The following is a 21465-nucleotide window of genomic DNA, read 5'->3' as shown; positions in this document are numbered from 1 at the left end:
TCTGTTACTATCCTGTACCTGTGTTACTATCCTGTACCTCTGTTACTATCCTGTACCTCTGTTACTATCCTGTACCTCTGTTACTATCCTGTACCTGTGTTACTATCCTGTACCTGTGTTACTATCCTGTACCTCTGTTACTATCCTGTACCTCTGTTACTATCCTGTACCTCTGTTACTATCCTGTACCTCTGTTACTATCCTGTACCTCTGTTACTATCCTGTACCTCTGTTACTATCCTGTACCTCTGTTACTATCCTGTACCTCTGTTACTATCCTGTACCTCTGTTACTATCCTGTACCTCTGTTACTATCCTGTACCTGTGTTACTATCCTGTACCTCTGTTACTATCCTGTACCTCTGTTACTATCCTGTACCTCTGTTACTATCCTGTACCTCTGTTACTCAGTAAAATCTTCCCTGACTTACTGTCGTAATAAGGTCGACCGACAGCTACAAAGGTTAATTATTTGTAGTTCTACATCACTCTACCTGGTGGGAGACGGTTCATGTGTTAACACGTAAACGGTCCAAACGTATATATACGTTTTTTCTACATTTGAAAGTATGTAAAAAAAGTAGATCATCTTTTTGTTTTTTTACATTTGAAAATGTGTAAAAAACACTTTGATCATTTTTTTTTTGTTATATTTGAAAATATGTAAAAAAAACGTATATACAGTGGACCTCCGGTTAACGATATTGTTTCACTCCAGAAGTATGTTCAGGTGCCAGTACTGACCGAATTTGTTCCCATAAGGAATATTGTGAATTAGATTAGTCCATTTCAGACCCCCAAACATACACGTACAAACTCACTTACATAAATACACTTACATAATTGGTCGCATTCGGAGGCGATCGTTATGCGGGGGTCCACTGTACTTTTGTAGCACTACACATGTGAACGTAGATCTGCTTGGACCGTTTACGGGTTAATCTTTCACTATCACCCACGCAGATCTACATCAATGACGACAGTGTCGATCCTGTAGATTTATATTTTGAGCGCAGTTCCCTTACATATGTTGTCAGTGGTAAACTTTGGCCTAGACATGAGAACTGCAGTGTTGGTGGTGAGTAGGCCTGCCTAACATGGTCCAGTAGACTTACTGCAGTGTTGGTGGTGAGTAGGCCTGCCTAACATGGTCCAGTAGACTTACTGCAGTGTTGGTGGTGAGTAGGCCTGCCTAACATGGTCCAGTAGACTTACTACAGTGTTGGTGGTGAGTAGGCCTGCCTAACATGGTCCAGTAGACTTACTGCAGTGTTGGTGGTGAGTAGGCCTGCCTAACATGGTCCAGTAGACTTACTACAGTGTTGGTGGTGAGTAGGCCTGCCTAACATGGTCCAGTAGACTTACTGCAGTGTTGGTGGTGAGTAGGCCTGCCTAACATGGTCCAGTAGACTTACTGCAGTGTTGGTGGTGAGTAGGCCTGCCTAACATGGTCCAGTAGACTTATTGCAGTGTTGGTGGTGAATAGGCCTGCCTAACATGGTCCAGTAGACTTACTGCAGTGATGGTGGTGAGTAGGCCTGCCTAACATGGTAACTACAACACCAGGAGCAAAGGGCCTAGTAACACCTTCTCGTGTATAAATTACTAAATCTTTCTTTCAACACACTGGCTGTATCCCACCAAGGCGGGGTGGCCCAAAAGAAAAAAACCAAAGTTTCCCCTTTCAAATTTAGTAATATATACAGGAGAAGGGATTACTAGCCCCTTGCTCCCGGCATTTTAGTTGCCTCTTACAACATGCATGGCTTACAGAGGAAGAATTCTGTTCCACTTCCCTATGGAGATAAGAGGAAATAAACAAGAACAAGAAGTAGAAAGAAAATAGAAGAAAACCCAGAGGGGCGTGTATATATATGCTTGTACATGTATGTGTAGTGTGACCTAAGTGTAAGTAGAAGTAGCAAGACGTACCTGAAATTTTGCATGTTTATGAGACAGAAAAAAGGACACCAGCAATCCTACCATCATGTAAAACAATTACAGGCTTTCGTTTTACACTCACTTGGCAGGACAGTAGTACCTCCCTGGGCGGTTGCTGTCTACCAACATACTACCACAGGAAAGTAGTACCTCCCTGGGTGGTTGCTGTCTACCATCCTACTACCACAGGACGGTAGTACCTCCCTGGGTGGTTGCTGTCTACCATCCTACTACCACAGGAAAGTAGTACCTCCCTGGGTGGTTGCTGTCTACCATCATACTACCACAGGAAAGTAGTACCTCCCTGGGTGGTTGCTGTCTACCATCCTACTACCACAGGAAAGTAGTACCTCCCTGGGTGGTTGCTGTCTACCAACCTACTACCACAGGACGGTAGTACCTCCCTGGGCGGTTGCTGTCTACCAACCTACTACCACAGGAAAGTAGTACCTCCCTGGGTGGTTGCTGTCTACCAACCTACTACCACAGGACGGTAGTACCTCCCTGGGCGGTTGCTGTCTACCAACCTACTACCTAGGAAATTACTAAATGTAAACAAAAAAAAAATCGTCTGGAAATGTAACGGACGAAAGAAGAAATTTGCAGCCACACATTCACATAACAAAAATACGAATATTTTAATAATAAAGTCTCGAGCACACAGTGACGCACAAACAAGAACGTTACATTAACAAGTTACCTTAAGACTTGGTTCCTTGGCCAGAAAAGAAAGTAATTATATTTTAATACATTAAATACATAAAATATCACTTAGAAGTTAAGAGGTTGATGTTTGTGTCCAGAGATCAATATTTACCACTGTTGGAATACAAGATCCCACCTTATGTACCACTGTAGTAAAGATCAATATTTACCACTGTTGGCATACAAGATCCCACCTTATGTACCACTGTAGTAAAGATCAATATTTACCACTGTTGGCATACAAGATCCCACCTTATGTACCACTGTAGTAAAGGTCAATATTTACCACTGTTGGCATACAAGATCCCACCTTATGTACCACTGTAGTAAAGATCAATATTTACCACTGTTGGCATACAAGATCCCACCTTATGTACCACTGTAGTAAAGATCAATATTTACCACTGTTGGCATACAAGATCCCACCTTATGTACCACTGTTAATAATAAGCTTTGCCACTGTTGGAATATTACAAGATCCCATCTTAACTTACCACTGTTAATAATAAGCTTTACCACTGTTGGAATACAACAAGACCCCACCTTAATGTACCACTGTAAATAACAAATTTAACCACTGTGGAATATAAGATCCCACCTTAATGTACCACTGTTAATAACAAATTTAACCACTGTGGAATATAACAAGATCCCACCTTAACTTACCACTGTAAATAACAAATTTAACCACTGTGGAATATAACAAGATCCCACCTTAACTTACCACTGTAAATAACAAATTTAACCACTGTGGAATATAAGATCCCACCTTAACTTACAACCAACCATGGACTATATTATACTGTAAATAAAACTGTCTGACTCACAAAAATTACAATAACATGACTGAAAACAAACTATGAAACAGATGGGGTTTGAAACCATGGTCGGTGAGCCAGCTGGCCCAGTTGTTAACACACTGGCCTGTGAGTTTCATGACTCGCTTACCACGGGTTCAAACCTCACCCGTTCCGTGGTTCATAAATGACTGGTTCGCAATGAACAACCGAGTGAAATGTCATCTAGTTGTAATTCACTCTGTGAGTTACTTGATAATTGTTCCAGCCACAGTACTGTCACTTCTTTCCAGGAAATTGTTCCAGCCACAGTACTGTCACTTCTTTCCAGGAAATTGTTCCAGCCACAGTACTGTCACTTGTTTCCAGGAAATTGTTCCAGCCACAGTACTGTCACTTCTTTCCAGGAAATTGTTCCAGCCACAGTACTGTCACTTGTTTCCAGGAAATTGTTCCAGCCACAGTACTGTCACTTCTTTCCAGGAAATTGTTCCAGCCACAGTACTGTCACTTCTTTCCAGGAAATTGTTCCAGCCACAGTACTGTCACTTGTTTCCAGGAAATTGTTCCAGCCACAGTACTGTCACTTGTTTCCAGGAAATTGTTCCAGCCACAGTACTGTCACTTCTTTCCAGGAAATTGTTCCAGCCACAGTACTGTCACTTCTTTCCAGGAAATTGTTCCAGCCACAGTACTGTCACTTGTTTCCAGGAAATTGTTCCAGCCACAGTACTGTCACTTCTTTCCAGGAAATTGTTCCAGCCACAGTACTGTCACTTGTTTCCAGGAAATTGTTCCAGCCACAGTACTGTCACTTGTTTCCAGGAAATTGTTCCAGCCACAGTACTGTCACTTGTTTCCAGGAAATTGTTCCAGCCACAGTACTGTCACTTGTTTCCAGGAAATTGTTCCAGCCACAGTACTGTCACTTGTTTCCAGGAAATTGTTCCAGCCACAGTACTGTCACTTGTTTCCAGGAAATTGTTCCAGCCACAGTACTGTCACTTATTTCCAGAAAACTGTATCATATAGCCACAGGAAACACTACCTAATAATAATAAATTTTCAGTTTTTGAGAGCACATGGCGTGTGTTTAAGTCAATTATGGAAAGCAGTGCCGTACCTAAGAAAGTAAGGCTTAATAACCTTCGAACAAGCAGAAAATTTAGACTGGTAAGTTAGTAGTTACTACCGGTGTGGTGAGCTGTTGAACCAGTAGTTAACCATCCTTCATGTGTGTGCTTAGACACTACAGTCTTCCTGAGCCACTTCCCATGATGCCAGTATTGCTGGCACCATAGGAAGAGTGCCAGCAATGATGGCACCATGGGAAGGGGATTGTGTCAGGTGAATTTATCAAGACAGATAAAGCAACAAAAAGCTGGCACATCATTCTCAGCAGGAAGACTGTGTGATAGTACATGAATAGTGGTAACAGACTGGAGACTATCAGTGAGAAAGTGAAGATATGATCAACCAGTGGCTGGCACCTCAACAGTCATCATAGCCAAAAAAAAAAAAAAAAAACATAAGACACAGAAGGGTAACAGTTTTTTTCTGGTGTACCTTCAAGTCCGTTCCTTCGCCAAACTTGACTACGTTGAAGGAGGAGTTGACGTGCACCTTAATGCTCTTCTCTGAGCGGTCGGGTGACCCCAGGCGTGGTCCTGATCCTCCCCCTCCTCCACCTCCACCATTTTCCTGCAAAAAGTAAATTCATGAGCAACATTCCTATATCTAAAGATAAACATACATATAACAATACAGTAGAGCCCCTGTATATGCAGATTCAGTTTCCACATTTTCAGTTATCTGCAGTTTACTGGGGCCTGAAAGTAAGTCTTAATTTTGCTTAATTTTTGGGCATCCACAGTAGGTCTTGGAAGCTATCCCCTGCAGATACATGGGGACAACTGTACTGTGACCAGCCGGGGATCCACCCCGACACACTTAACTGGCCTCCTAGGAAACTAGATAAATTTCTCAACACCTTAGTCCACTACACCACCAGCATGGTGGTCACTACACCACCAGCATGGTGGTCTAGTGGACCATGATGCTACACCCCCAGCATGGTGGTGGTGTAGTTGATTATGGTGCTACACTACCAGCATGTAGTGGATTATGGTGCTACACTACCAGCATGTAGTGGATTATGGTGCTACACTACCAGCATGGTGGTGGTGTAGTTGATTATGGTGCTACACTACCAGCATGTAGTGGATTATGGTGCTACACTACCAGCATGTAGTGGATTATGGTGCTACACTACCAGCATGTAGTGGATTATGGTGCTACACTACCAGCATGTAGTGGATTATGGTGCTACACTACCAGCATGTAGTGGATTATGGTGCTACACTACCAGCATGTAGTGGATTATGGTGCTACACTACCAGCATGTAGTGGATTATGGTGCTACACTACCAGCATGTAGTGGATTATGGTGCTACACTACCAGCATGGTGGTGGTGTAGTTGATTATGGTGCTACACTACCAGCATGGTGGTGGTGTAGTGGACCATGATGCTACACCCCCAGCATGGTGGTGTAGTTGATTATGGTGCTACACTACCAGCATGGTGGTGTAGTGGATTATGGTGCTACACTACCAGCATGGTGGTGTAGTGGATTATGGTGCTACACTACCAGCATGGTGGTGTAGTGGATTATGGTGCTACACTACCAGCATGGTGGTGGTGTAGTGGATTATGGTGCTACACTACCAGCATGGTGGTGGTGTAGTGGACCATGGTGCTACACCACCAGCATGGTGGTGGTGTAGTGGATTATGGTGCTACACTACCAGCATGGTGGTGGTGTAGTGGACCATGGTGCTACACTACCAGCATGGTGGTGGTGTAGTGGACCATGATGCTACACCACCAGCATGGTGGTGGTGTAGTGGACCATGATGCTACACCACCAGCATGGTGGTGGTGTAGTGGACCATGATGCTACACCACCAGCATGGTGGTGGTGTAGTGGACCATGATGCTACACCACCAGCATGGTGGTGGTGTAGTGGACCATGGTGCTACACCACCAGCATGGTGGTGTAGTGGACCATGGTGCTACACCACCAGCATGGTGGTGTAGTGGACCATGATGCTACACCACCAGCATGGTGGTGTAGTGGACTAAGGTGTCAATAAATTTACCTAACTTTACACAAATAACTCACACATAGGAGAGAGAGAAGCTTATAACATTGTTTCAGACCCACTTGAACCATTACTAGTCTCACTAATTATTTGTGTACTGTTCCAGTCATGGTATTGTACATTTTTGTTCATTATCTGGCATCCTGGGAGGCTGGTTAAATATCTCGGGTTCGATCCCCAGTTGGTTTCACTCTTATTTCTTTAAAAATCACTCGTTTCCTGGATGTATTAAAACGTATACATAAAAAGTGTTTAACCCGTAAACGGTCCAAGCAGATCTACGTTCACATGTGTAGAGCTACAAAAGTAGATCTACGTTTTTTTTACATATTTTCAAATATAACAAAAAAAAAAGTAGATCAAAGTTTTTTTACACATTTTCAAATGTAAAAAAACAAAAAGAAGATCTACTTTTTTTACATTCAAATGTTGAAAAAACGTATACAGTGGACCCCCGCATAACGATCACCTCCGAATGCGACCAATTATGTAAGTGTATTTATGTAAGTGCGTTTGTACGTGTATGTTTGGGGGTCTGAAATGGACTAATCTAATTCACAATATTCCTTATGGGAACAAATTCGGTCAGTACTGGCACCTGAACATACTTCTGGAGTGAAACAATATCGTTAACCGGGGGTCCACTGTATATACGTTTGGACCGTTTATGGGTTAACCCGAGTCCAGAGAGGATAAACTTACTGTTACAATGTTACTGTTGTCTACTGTTACAATGTTACTGTTGTCTACTGTTACAAAGTTACTGTTGTCTAATTCACAAAATATTCAAAAGAGTCGTCACTTGGTCACTGTTGGACAAATAAATTACTTCCTATAATTGATGCATCGAACTTTATCATCGTCACTGCAGTGAATAAGTCATCAATGTATACCTGGAGAGAGTTCCAGGGGTCAATGCCCCCCATGACCCAGTCTGTGACCAGGCTTGTATACCTGGAGTATACCTGGAGAGTTCCAGGGGTCAATGCCCCCCATGACACAGTCTGTGACCAGGCTTGTATACCTGGAGTATACCTGGAGAGTTCCAGGGGTCAATGCCCCCCATGACCCAGTCTGTGACCAGGCTTGTATACCTGGAGAGTTCCAGAGGTCAATGCCCCCCATGACCCAGTCTGTGACCAGACCTGTATACCTGAAGTTCCAGGGGTCAACACCCCCCATGGCCCGGTCTGTGACCAGGCTTGTATACCTGGAGAGTTCCAGGGGTCAACGCCCCCCACAGCCCGGTCTGTGACCAGGCTTGTAAGGACCCTTATTTTCCAACTCTCTTTATACCTTGTATATTTGCAAAGATAAAGGTTATTTTATTACATTGTTTTGTATACGTAGAGCTGTCAGATCAAGCAGGCTGTGATGGATATGTGGAGCAATGGGCCACCAGCAACAACAGCCTGGTTGACCAGGCTACCACCAGATGAACCTGGCCTATGGCCAGGCTCGGGAGTAGGAAGATTCTTGAAAGTCATCAAAGGTTCCAGACTGCCACAGTGTAGCCAATATGGCAGGTCAGGTTCCAGACTGCTGCAGTATAGCCAATATGGCAGGTCAGGTTTCAGACTGCTGCAGTATAGCCAATATGGCAGGTCAGGTTCCAGACTGCTGCAGTATAGCCAATATGACAGGTCAGGTTCCAGACTGCTGCAGTATGACCAATATGGCAGGTCAGGTTCCAGACTGCTGCAGTATAGCCAATATGGCAGGTCAGGTTCCAGGCTACCACAGTGTAGCCAATATGGCAGGTCAGGTTCCAGACTACCACAGTGTAGCCAATATGGCAGGTCAGGTTCCAGACTGCTGCAGTGTAGCCAATATGGCAGGTCAGGTTCCAGACTGCCACAGTGTAGCCAATATGGCAGGTCAGGTTCCAGACTACCACAGTGTAGCCAATATGGCAGGTCAGGTTCCAGACTACCACAGTGTAGCCAATATGGCAGGTCAGGTTCCAGACTGCTGCAGTGTAGCCAATATGGCAGGTCAGGTTCCAGACTGCCACAGTGTAGCCAATATGGCAGGTCAGGTTCCAGACTACCACAGTGTAGCCAATATGGCAGGTCAGGTTCCAGACTACCACAGTGTAGCCAATATGGCAGGTCAGGTTCCAGACTACCACAGTGTAGCCAATATGGCAGGTCAGGTTCCAGACTGCCACAGTGTAGCCAATATGGCAGGTCAGGTTCCAGACTACCACAGTGTAGCCAATATGGCAGGTCAGGTTCCAGACTGCCACAGTATAGCCAATATGGCAGGTCAGGTTCCAGACTACCACAGTGTAGCCAATATGGCAGGTCAGGTTCCAGACTGCCACAGTGTAGCCAATATGGCAGGTCAGGTTCCAGACTGCCACAGTGTAGCCAATATGGCAGGTCAGGTTCCAGACTACCACAGTGTAGCCAATATGGCAGGTCAGGTTCCAGACTGCCACAGTGTAGCCAATATGGCAGGTCAGGTTCCAGACTACCACAGTGTAGCCAATATGGCAGGTCAGGTTCCAGACTGCCACAGTGTAGCCAATATGGCAGGTCAGGTTCCAGACTACCACAGTGTAGCCAATATGGCAGGTCAGGTTCCAGACTGCCACAGTATAGCCAATATGGCAGGTCAGGTTCCAGACTACCACAGTGTAGCCAATATGGCAGGTCAGGTTCCAGACTGCCACAGTGTAGCCAATATGGCAGGTCAGGTTCCAGACTACCACAGTGTAGCCAATATGGCAGGTCAGGTTCCAGACTACCACAGTGTAGCCAATATGGCAGGTCAGGTTCCAGACTACCACAGTGTAGCCAATATGGCAGGTCAGGTTCCAGACTACCACAGTGTAGCCAATATGGCAGGTCAGGTTCCAGACTACCACAGTGTAGCCAATATGGCAGGTCAGGTTCCAGACTACCACAGTGTAGCCAATATCACCTTAAAGCCAATCATAGTTTGTTTTTTACTCGCCGGTGCATATAAAAGCCTAAAACGTGTTTACAATATCATTTAAGTACACAATAACACTAGGCCTAGAAAAAATTATTCAAAAGTAAAAATACTCAATAAAAAATAGTTTGAAAATTACCAAAACCACCTGAAGAGTAAGACAAATATCAACAATAATATGAATATAGAGGAGGATCCTGCTTATTCAACATCCTCTTTTCAGCGTTCAACATTTTCGCTGACTTTTAACACGTAAACGGTACAAACGTATATATACGTTTTTTCAACATTTGAAATTATGTAAAAAAAGTTGATCTTCTTTTTGTTTTTTTATATTTGAAAATGTGTAAAAAAAACGTAGATCTACTTTTGTAGCGCTACACGTGTGAACGTAGATCTGCTTGGACCGTTTATGGGTTAATAGCGCCACTGTTCGTTATGTTTGGTGTTTTTACTGCTTTTCCGATGTTTTCACAACAGTTGTATAAGGGTGTCCGGTGCCGTACTTTAAGTATTGTATGTACTGTTCTGTGGATTTATTTTACTTTATCTGTTTTTTATGCCTACGTGTATTGAGATCATAATAAAGGGCAGCGTAAACAGGTTTTCAGAGAGATATACTGTACTGAATAAAAAACACTCTTTTCTCATCTGCCGGCAACTCTCACTCATTGCACGGTGTCAGGAACCTAAGCGCCGTATAAACGGGGCCATCCTGTAATTGCAAAGCGCCACATTAATGAGGTATGCCTGCACAGTAAGTCCTCACTTAACTCTTCGTTTGGTTATAATGTTGATGAGAAGAAAAAGAATGGATTCCTGGGGAGGACCACCGTCTGTGTGGAGTTTTCAGGCTGAGTTTTTAAACTGCTGGTAGGTGTTGTTACTTACAATTTTCACTTTGCAAACATTTACAGTTGTACCTTGAATTTCGGCCATAATTCATTCCAGAGGCTGTTTGAATGCTGTTACTGAATGAATTTTTTCCCACAAGGAATAATGTAAATTAGATTAATCCGTTTCAGGCCCCCAAAAATACACTTACAAAAGCACTTACAAAAATACACTTATATAACTGTTCAAGTTGGGAGATGTTCAAAATTCGAGGTACCACTTTATTTCTTGATTTAACTCTGTTGCACTGAGTGGTAAAGGTGCGCTGAGCACCCCTCATGTTGATATCAATTAGCCCATTATAAAATCGGTTCCATTATACGTTATTTCCCTTAAAGTCGCAGTTTCCAAGAACTTATCGATGACACTGAGGACTTACCATACATTTACACTGTACGTCACTTACCATCAGTGACAACTAACTGACCTGTGTAACATTAAGAGGTATTATGTACATGTACGTCACTTACCGACAGTGACAACTAACTGACCTGTGTAACATTAAGAGGTATTATGTACATGTACGTCACTTACCGACAGTGACAACTAACTGACCTGTGTAACATTAAGAGGTATTATGTACATGTACGTCACTTACCGACAGTGACAACTAACTGACCTGTGTAACATTAAGAGGTATTATGTACATGTACGTCACTTACCGACAGTGACAACTAACTCACCTGTGTAACATTAAGAGGTATTATGTACATGTACGTTACTTACCGACAGTGACAACTAACTCACCTGTGTAACATTAAGAGGTATTATGTACATGTACGTCACTTACCGACAGTGACAACTAACTCACCTGTGTAACATTAAGAGGTATTATGTACATGTACGTCACTTACCGACAGTGACAACTAACTCACCTGTGTAACATTAAGAGGTATTATGTACATGTACGTCACTTACCGACAGTGACAACTAACTGACCTGTGTAACATTAAGAGGTATTATGTACATGTACGTCACTTACCGACAGTGACAACTAACTCACCTGTGTAACATTAAGAGGTATTATGTACATGTACGTCACTTACCGACAGTGACAACTAACTCACCTGTGTAACATTAAGAGGTATTATGTACATGTATGTCACTTACCGACAGTGACAACTAACTGACCTGTGTAACATTAAGAGGTATTATGTACATGTACGTCACTTACCGACAGTGACAACTAACTGACCTGTGTAACATTAAGAGGTATTATGTACATGTATGTCACTTACCGACAGTGACAACTAACTGACCTGTGTAACATTAAGAGGTATTATGTACATGTACGTCACTTACCGACAGTGACAACTAACTCACCTGTGTAACATTAAGAGGTATTATGTACATGTATGTCACTTACCAACAGTGACAACTAACTGACCTGTGTAACATTAAGAGGTATTATGTACATGTACGTCACTTACCGACAGTGACAACTAACTCACCTGTGTAACATTAAGAGGTATTATGTACATGTACGTCACTTACCGACAGTGACAACTAACTGACCTGTGTAACATTAAGAGGTATTATGTACATGTACGTCACTTACCGACAGTGACAACTAACTCACCTGTGTAACATTAAGAGGTATTATGTACATGTACGTCACTTACCGACAGTGACAACTAACTCACCTGTGTAACATTAAGAGGTATTATGTACATGTACGTCACTTACCGACAGTGACAACTAACTGACCTGTGTAACATTAAGAGGTATTATGTACATGTACGTCACTTACCGACAGTGACAACTAACTGACCTGTGTAACATTAAGAGGTATTATGTACATGTACGTCACTTACCTACAGTGACAACTAACTGACCTGTGTAACATTAAGAGGTATTATGTACATGTACGTCACTTACCGACAGTGACAACTAACTGACCTGTGTAACATTAAGAGGTATTATGTACATGTACGTCACTTACCGACAGTGACAACTAACTGACCTGTGTAACATTAAGAGGTATTATGTACATGTACATCACTTACCGACAGTAACAACTAACTCACCTGTGTATGTGTAATGTTAAGAGGATGAGGCAGGAAGGAGTGTTGTCTGTTGAGAGGAAGGGCAGGTGGGTGTGTGTTGATGACTGTGGCAGTGGGCTGAGTGGCAGCAGGCGCACTACAACTGCCGCTCATGGTGGCGATGGAAAGAGGTGGCAGTGGCAGTGGCGGTGGCGGTGTGGCAGACCGCAGCACCGCTGAAGATCCAGTTGATGGCAGGTAACTCAATCCACACTCCAAGTTGTCATCCTCACCTCTGTCAGAAAAATGTCACACATTAACTATCATACATGCTCCTAAATTTACAAAATAGAGTAAGAGTAAAAAATTTTAATTTTAAACATGAAAATCATCTATTTCAAAATTTCATATACTGTACTGTAATTAGAATCAGCAAGCAGTATATAGTAATGTACAATTATGTATAGTTTGTTGTATATTCATTAGGTAGATGCCACACTCCTTACTATACATTATACACCTACCATCCGACTTACGACCAAGTTCGGTTCCGAGAAACCGGTCGTAAGTCGAAATGGTCGTAAGTCGAACTTTACTACTGAATATCAACAAAACATTTTTGTAATGGCTTTATTTTATTGTTTTATTTTGGTATTTCATGTTTTACTTTACTTTTTATGTTGTTAGTACTGTGTTTTATACTGTAAGGTTTAGCATAAACACTGTGTACAACACAAATACTGGTTTATTTCCCAGAAATTTAGCATAAAAAAACACGGTCGTAAGTCCAGTGGTTGTAAGTTGAGAAGGTCGTAAGTCGAGCAGGTCGTAAGTCGAGCAGGTCGTAAGTCGAGCAGGTAGTATGTCGGATGGCAGGTGTATTTCAAAATTTCATATACTGTACTGTAATTAGAATCAGCAAGCAGTATACAGTAATATAGAATTATGTATAGTGTGTTGTATATTCATTAGGTAGATGCCACACTCCTTACTATACATTATACTAATACAAGAGGCCCTGCTTGACAGTGTTTAGCTTGACAGTGTTTAGCTTGACAGTGTTAAGCTTGACAGTGTTAGCTTGACAGTGTTTAGCTTGACAGTGTTAAGCTTGACAGTGTTTAGCTTGACAGTGTTTAGCTTGACAGTGTTTAGCTTGACAGTGTTTTACTAATACAACAGTGTACAATTACAGCCGTTCTTCATTCATCCAGACTTACTACAATAAATATATTCACCACTCACTATATTTTAACCCTTAACCCGTAAATGGTCCAAGTAGATCTACGTTCACATGTGTAGTGCTACACAAGTACAGTGGACCCCCGCATAACGATCACCTCCGAATGCGACCAATTATGTAAGTGTATTTATGTAAGTGCGTTTGTACGTGTATGTTTGGGGGTCTGAAATGGACTAATCTACTTCACAATATTCCTTATGGGAACAAATTCGGTCAGTACTGGCACCTAAACATACTTCTGGAGTGAAAAAATATCGTTAACCGGGGGTCCACTGTATATACGTTTGGACCGTTTACGGGTTAAACTGTCCAAACGTAGATCTACGTTTTTTTACATAAACAATGTAAAATCGAACGTAGATCTACGTTCAGAGCGCTATGCATACAAACATAGGTCTACGTTTGGACAGTTTAAGGGTTAAGATAAGTAATGTGTGTACTGTATATGCATTTTTTAGGCCTAGCTCTATTGGTCACTTAATATATGATAGTGTATATATGTTATCAGACTTTTATATGCATTTGAATGTGGAAAAAGGCTGTTTCTTTACAGCAGTAACCTGGAACTTAACCTGCTGTATAAGCAGGTATCAGCACTCCTGTACAGCAGTAACCTGGAACTTAACCTGCTGTATAAGCAGGTATCAGCACTCCTGTACAGCAGTAACCTGGAACTTAACCTGCTGTATAAGCAGGTATCAGCACTCCTGTACAGCAGTAACCTGGAACTTAACCTGCTGTATAAGCAGGTATCAGCACTCCTGTACAGCAGTAACCTGGAACTTAACCTGCTGTATAAGCAGGTATCAGCACTCCTGTACAGCAGTAACCTGGAACTTAACCTGCTGTATAAGCAGGTATCAGCACTCCTGTACAGCAGTAACCTGGAACTTAACCTGCTGTATAAGCAGGTATCAGCACTCCTGTACAGCAGTAACCTGGAACTTAACCCACTGTATAAGCAGGTATCAGCACTCCTGTACAGCAGTAACCTGGAACTTAACCTACTGTATAAGCGTGGGCCCTCCTGTACAACAGTAGCCTGGAACCTAACCTACTGTATAAGCGTGGACCCTCCTGTACAACAGTAGCCTGGAACCAAACCTGCTGTATAAGCATGGGCCCTCCTGTACAACAGTAGCCTGGAACCAAACCTACTGTATAAGCGTGGGCCCTTCTGTACAACAATAGCCTGGAACCAAACCTACTGTATAAGCGTGGGCCCTCCTGCACAACAGTAGCCTGGAACCAAACCTACTGTATAAGCGTGGGCCCTCCTGTACAACAGTAGCCTGGAACCAAACCTACTGTATAAGTGTGGGCCCTCCTGCACAACAGTAGTCTGGAACCAAACCTACTGTATAAGCGTGGGCCCTTCTGTACAACAATAGCCTGGAACCAAACCTACTGTATAAGCGTGGGCCCTCCTGTACAACAGTAGCCTGGAACCTAACCTGCTGTATAAGCATGGGCCCTCCTGCACAACAGTAGCCTGGAACCAAACCTACTGTATAAGCGTGGGCCCTTCTGTACAACAGTAGCCTGGAACCAAACCTACTGTATAAGCGTGGGCCCTTCTGTACAACAATAGCCTGGAACCAAACCTACTGTATAAGCGTGGGCCCTCCTGTACAACAGTAGCCTGGAACCTAACCTACTGTATAAGCAGGTCCTGCCTGTATAGACTATGTATACAGTACAGTTGGATAAACTATACAGTACATTATAGTAGCACAACAGTGGTACCTCGGGATACAAACATTATACAGTGGTACCTTGGGATACCAACATTATACAGTGGTACCTTGGGATACCAACAACTCAAAACTCGAACAATTATGTAAGTGTATTTATGCAAGTGCTTTCGTAAGTGTATTTTTTGGGGTCTGAAATGGATTAATCTAATTTACATTATTCCTTATGGGAACGAATTTGTTCGGTATCAGCACTCGAGCAACCTTCTGGAACGAATTAATTTCGTATCCCGAGGTACCACTGTATAAACTATACAATATAGCAGTATAGAATTACATGTACACATAAACTAAATACCAAACTCGTCAAACTACATCAAATTTTATTGGTGAAAGACTTTAAAAATTAATATATATATATATATACATGTACTGTAATGTAAAGGAGAGTCAAAACAATTTTTTACCAGTACAGAAATATTGCATCAAGAAAACACTATGAAATAAAACAGTGAAACACGTAAGGTAATAGTACAGTGGACCTCCGCTTTACGATCACCTCTCAATGCGACCAATCATGTAAGTGATTATGTAAGTGTATTTATGTAAGTGCGTTTGTACGTGTATGTTTGGGGGTCTGAAATGGACTAATCTAATTCACAATATTCCTTATGGGAACAAATTTGGTCAGTACTGGCACCTGAACATACTTCTGGATTGAAAAAATATCGTTAACCGGGGGTCCACTGTATATATATATTCTTCTTTTCAACAAACCGGTCATATACCACCAAGGCAGGGTGACCCATAAAGAAAAACAAAAGTTTCTCTTTTTAGCTTTAGTAATTTATACAGGAGAAGGGGTTACTACCCCCTTGCTCCTGGTATTTTAGTCGTCTCTTACAACACGCATGGCTTACGGAGGAAGAATTCTGTTCCACTTTCCCATGGAGATAAGAGGAAATAAACGAGAACAAGAACTAGAAAGAAAATAGAAGAAAACCCAGAGGGGTGTGTATATATATGCTTGTACATGTATGTGTAGTGTGACCTAAGTGTAAGTAGAAGTAGCAAGACGTACCTGAAACCTTGCATGTTTATGAGACAGAAAAAAGACACCAGCAATCCTACCATCATGTAAAACAATTACAGGCTTTCGTTTTACACTCACTTAGCAGGACAGTAGTACCTCCCTGGGCGGTTGCTGTCTACCAACCTACTACCACAGGAAAGTAGTACCTCCCTGGGTGGTTGCTGTCTACCATCCTACTACCACAGGAAAGTAGTACCTCCCTGGGTGGTTGCTGTCTACCAACCTTCTACCTAGAAGCACCTATTCATACATCTTGTTAAAATGTCAAGTTTATACTCACTAAATGCAGCTCTTCATATATCAATAAAAGTTTGTGCCAAATAAATAATTATTGAGATGAAAGGTTAGTCTTTGTACCTGAGTATTGTGGCAGTACTGGTCGTTACTTCTGGAAAGTCGTAGTCTACTAAAATCTCATCCAGATCCACAAAGTCGTCATCACTGGAGTCTTTCCTTGTTACTGATGGTTTTGTCTTCTCTTCTAGGGCTCTCATGACCTCCTCCAGTGGATCATACAGCTCCTCCAGGTGTGTCTGGTCACCTCCCATGACCTTCAGGTGTGCCTGCCCACCTCCCATGATCTCCAGGTGTGCCTGCCCACCTCCCATGACCTCCAGATGTGCCTGGTCACCTCCCATGACCTGCAGGTGTGCCTGCCCACCTCTCATGACCTCCAGGTGTACCTGGCCACTTCCCATGACCTCCACCAGTGGGTTATACAGCTTCTCCAGGTGTGCCTGGTCACTGCTCATGACCTCTGGGCATGCCTGGCCACCTTTTACTGCCTGGTTAATAATTTTAGATGTAAGTGGTTTAGAATAAACTCCTGGTTCTTCTTCTCTTGTCGATAACTGGCGACTTCTATGGTCACCCTTGTTCTGGGATTTACTTCGTGAATTTGTAGCAAGTTGACTCTCACCAGACACACAACAAGGTTTGTGTGCCTTGTTCATCTCCACTGTGGCTGGTGACAAGTTTCTCTTGCGTGACAAGTTGGGACTCCTCCTTGCAAGACTCTCCAAGGAGTCTTCTGCACCTACAGAAATAGGTCTTCCTGGCTCATCATATTCCAGTAGGTATTCCTTGACATCTGGTGCATTCTTCCCATCAGCTGCTTCTCTGATTCTTTCAACTGGTATGTAGAGTGCTGTGGGTCGGTCACGTCTAGCAATGTAGAGCTGTTCATAATTCTCTAATACTTCTCGCACTGATGGCCTCCTCTCGTTACAACACGAAGATGTCTCTCTCTCACCCTCATTAACATCTCTCTGCTTGTCTTCAGTATAAGCTCTGCTCTCTTTATTCTCCACCTGTTTCGTTAAGTTGTCTTCGTAAGCTGAGCTGTGAGGAAGAACCTCACTGTAATTCTGTTTATAATCTTTACATCTGTTGCAGTTGTTGCTGTTGTCTCTGCATTTACACTGCTGGCTGGTCTTAAATTTCTGCTTCTTGGCACCTCTCTTCCTGCCTGGCTGACCTCCAAATTCAAGAACTCTGGCATTTTTTTGTTTATCATCATTTGAAGTGATGCATGTTTGATGCTCCGCTGGAGTGATGTTTACACTTCTTAAAACACGAAATGAGCGATTCCTCTCAACTGCTTTAGTGGACTCTGTGAGAAGTCCGGAAAACCTGCACATTCCCCGGGCATTTTCATTGTTATTCTGTGGCTGCTTCCTGCTATTGTTGAGTTTCATTATGTCGAGGACTTTTGTGTCATGTACCAGCTTTGGTGCTAAAGATGGGGTTGAAACATGCTGGAGTGGCTCTCTAGAGTAGCTGTCATCAACATCCACATTATTATCTTGGCGCTTCCTAACTTGTATTCCCTCGGGTCTTCGGAAGAACCGGAACGAAGATGAGAGCGAGTCTTTCTGCTTTGAGGATTTCTTCCTCAGAGCTTCTCTGGGAAGGTTGTTGTGATGCAGCAGAGCACCATGTGAGGACACTGACGGATCTCTCATACTTCCTGGCTGGCGTCCACCCACAACTATATCCTCTGTGGCACTGTTCGGTCTCCTTATATTTACAAGTGCTGGGGGATCCAAGCATGCATTCACTGTGTTGTTTGTGTGGCACAAGTCAGAGTTGGTGCCCATACCAGCACAGTTACGTCTCTCTCTAACACTGTTACTCCTCAGGAGCTTTCTTAATCCCTGGTTCTTGGTCTTGCTGCTGCTGCTGCTGCTACTGATAGGCACATCTTGTCCAGAACGTGTGTAGGTGTGTGAGTTTCCCTTCACTTTCTTGCTGTTAGCTTCAAGGGTCCTGTTAGGAGTGTACGACACTGAATTACTGCTACTCTGACTCAATGTAGTACTCCTGTTGCTGCTTCTGTTACTGCTCCTGTTACTGCTAGCCAGACTGAGGCGAGCAGCAGTATTGCGGTGGAAAACGTAGGGCTCTCCACACGCATGACTGTCCCTGAGCTCTCCATGGAAGGAGACGGAACTGGACGGAGGCGAAGCCCTGGCAGACTTGCTGACAGACAAGTATGGCAATACTGGAGTACTGACACATGTGCTGCTGTTGGGTGAGCACCTGTTGTTGCCTCTGCCACCTGTTCTCACCACTGGCTGCAACAGGTGACTGGTGGAGTGAAGGAGTATTGGAGTGCTGATGGAGGAACCTGGAGGCTCTACTTCACCATCACCTCCACCAGTGTGTGTCTTCTTCACTCCTGAGACAGGTGCGGTGGTAGCGCCTTTCCGCAGCCTCAGTAGCCATTCTGGCACCTTCATCTAAGACAGCTGGCCAGACACCTCGCACAGGTGGCCAGACACCCCGCACAGCTGGTCTTGGATGATACGTCAGGGAACATCAACCAGCTGCTGCTGCTGGTCATACAAGTGCAGCAAGAAAGAAATACTGACGTATGGTGGCAGAGATGGTGTCTCCTGACACAGATGGTGGCACCAGTGGCCCAATAGAGGGCCAGGGCCAAGCCACCACTGGTAAGACTCAAGTGGTGAAGAGTTTCAAGGTGTTCCCTGACAGGTGGTCACCATCCACCACTTATCTACCATCTGACCAGTTACCATTATTATTATCTCCTCGGCTCTGGTGTACACACCTTCCTGACGCCTCAACTCCATCATAACACTCGCTAATACAACAACTCTCCATCACACTCACATCTCGTAGTTTCTGTAGCACAAGCACATAGTCCAACACAATCACTATAAAAGGTACATCACAAACACTATAAAAGGTACATCACAAACACTATAAAAGGTACATCACAAACACTATAAAAGGTACATCACAAACACTATAAAAGGTACATCACAATCACTATAAAAGGTACAACACGAGGACTTTTAAGAGTTCAAGTCATGCCATTGACTTTCCACATTCCTTACACACTTTTTCCTTAAGATTCTTCCTGTATTTACGTCAGTACCAAAGCTTAAAACAGTGTTCACCTTAATATGTGTAAAATCACTTGCTGTAAGAAGAGACGAAGCTTTGAAGGAACGATAGACACAACTTATGAGTATAATGATAGACGGTCTAACGTGATTCTCTCACTGGTTCCAACACTTGGGGCCAAGACTTTCCAATACACTTATTTTATATATAACTCATTACCAAGAGACTGGTGACCGTCTTTAAGAAGGAACTTGATAAGTTCCTCAAGTTCCTAATCAGCTGCGTTGTGACGCATCTATACACTGAATTACCAGCGGCTAATACTAACAACTTCATTGATTACGCCAACAGGGAGGCCTGATCTGGGACCTGGCTGCAGGGGGGCGGTGCCCCCAGAACCCCCTTCACATAACCTATGATCACTGCACCATCTACCCACCCACCATCTAGCCACCTACTCACTCACCCACCACCTACCCACCCACCATCTACATACCCACCTGTAGTCTGCCTCAAGTGTGTTCCAAGGGTCAATGCCCCCACGGCCTACTCTCCCAGCGAATGGGCTGATCAATCAAGCTGTTGGTGCTAGCTGCATGAAGTCAACGTATGCACCACAGTCCAGCTAATCAGAAGCTGACTTGAGGAACTTAAAGGTTTCCTCCTAACGTGAACCAGGACGACTGTTGAATTGTCTCAGTGTACTCAATAGGTTGGATAAATACATGAGTGGGTGTGGGTGGGTGTGGGTGGGTGTGGGTGGGTGTGAGTTGGACCTGATAGCTTGTGCTACCAGGTCGGCTGCCGTGTTCCTCCCTTAAGTCAATGTGACCTGACCTGACTAGGTTGGGTGCATTGGCTTAAGCCGGTAGGAGACTTGGACCTGCCTCGCATGGGCCAGTAGACCTGCTGCAGTGTTCCTTCGTTTTTATGAACTATTGTACACCATCTGCCGAGTCTTACACTCGCAGGGAGTAATTTATGTCTGGGTAACTGGTACGAACTCCTCTAATATCACCCACGTGCATATTATAATTTATCTTTCTCTCCTACGTCCCAGGGAGTACAGATCGTGCGACTTTAAAGGTTCCAAATAAGTCCTTGAATACTATAAATCACCAATCACCAATCACCACCATAAACCCCCCAAAAAAACACCAGCTACCTTCACTAATCACCACCACAACCACTACTACCACAGCCACCTTCACTAATCACCACCACAACCACTACTACCACAGCCACCTTCACTAATCACCACCACAACCACTATTACCACAGCCACCTTCACTAATCACCACCACAACCACTACTACCACGGCCACCTTCACTAATCACCACCACAACCACTAGCACTACTACCACAGCCACCTTCACTAATCACCACCACAACCACTAGCACTACTACCACAGCCACCTTCACTAATCACCACCACAACCACTACTACCACAGCCACCTTCACTAATCACCACCACAACCACTAGCACTACTACCACAGCCACCTTCACTAATCACCACCACAACCACTAGCACTACTACCACAGCCACCTTCACTAATCACCACCACAACCACTACTACCACAGCCACCTTCACTAATCACCACCACAACCACTACTACCACGGCCACCTTCACTA

The 21465-nt window shown here is 43.6% G+C and overlaps 1 protein-coding gene across 2 annotated transcripts in view; it reads right to left on the bottom strand.

Moving 5' to 3' along the window:
- LOC138855536 (uncharacterized) overlaps window positions 1–21139 on the bottom strand; it is a 30758-nt gene extending 9619 nt beyond the window's left edge. The window contains exons 1-4 of one of the 2 annotated variants that reach the window (XM_070105402.1): window positions 16814–21139; window positions 12469–12721; window positions 5010–5144; window positions 2642–2656 (exon numbers count right to left, since the gene is read on the bottom strand). In XM_070105402.1, the coding sequence (XP_069961503.1) occupies window positions 2642–2656; window positions 5010–5144; window positions 12469–12721; window positions 16814–19197 (2787 nt within the window). In that variant the 5' untranslated portion in view covers window positions 19198–21139. The remainder of the gene's footprint in view (window positions 1–2641; window positions 2657–5009; window positions 5145–12468; window positions 12722–16813) is intronic. The other variant, XM_070105403.1, reaches the window with a different exon arrangement.
- Between the last annotated feature and the right edge of the window lie 326 nt (window positions 21140–21465).

The sequence above is a fragment of the Cherax quadricarinatus genome, chromosome 98, assembly GCF_038502225.1.
Source record: "Cherax quadricarinatus isolate ZL_2023a chromosome 98, ASM3850222v1, whole genome shotgun sequence".
Classification (NCBI taxonomy): domain Eukaryota; kingdom Metazoa; phylum Arthropoda; class Malacostraca; order Decapoda; family Parastacidae; genus Cherax; species Cherax quadricarinatus.
Note: the sequence above shows the minus strand (reverse complement) of the source record. Positions and strands in the feature narration are given on the sequence as shown.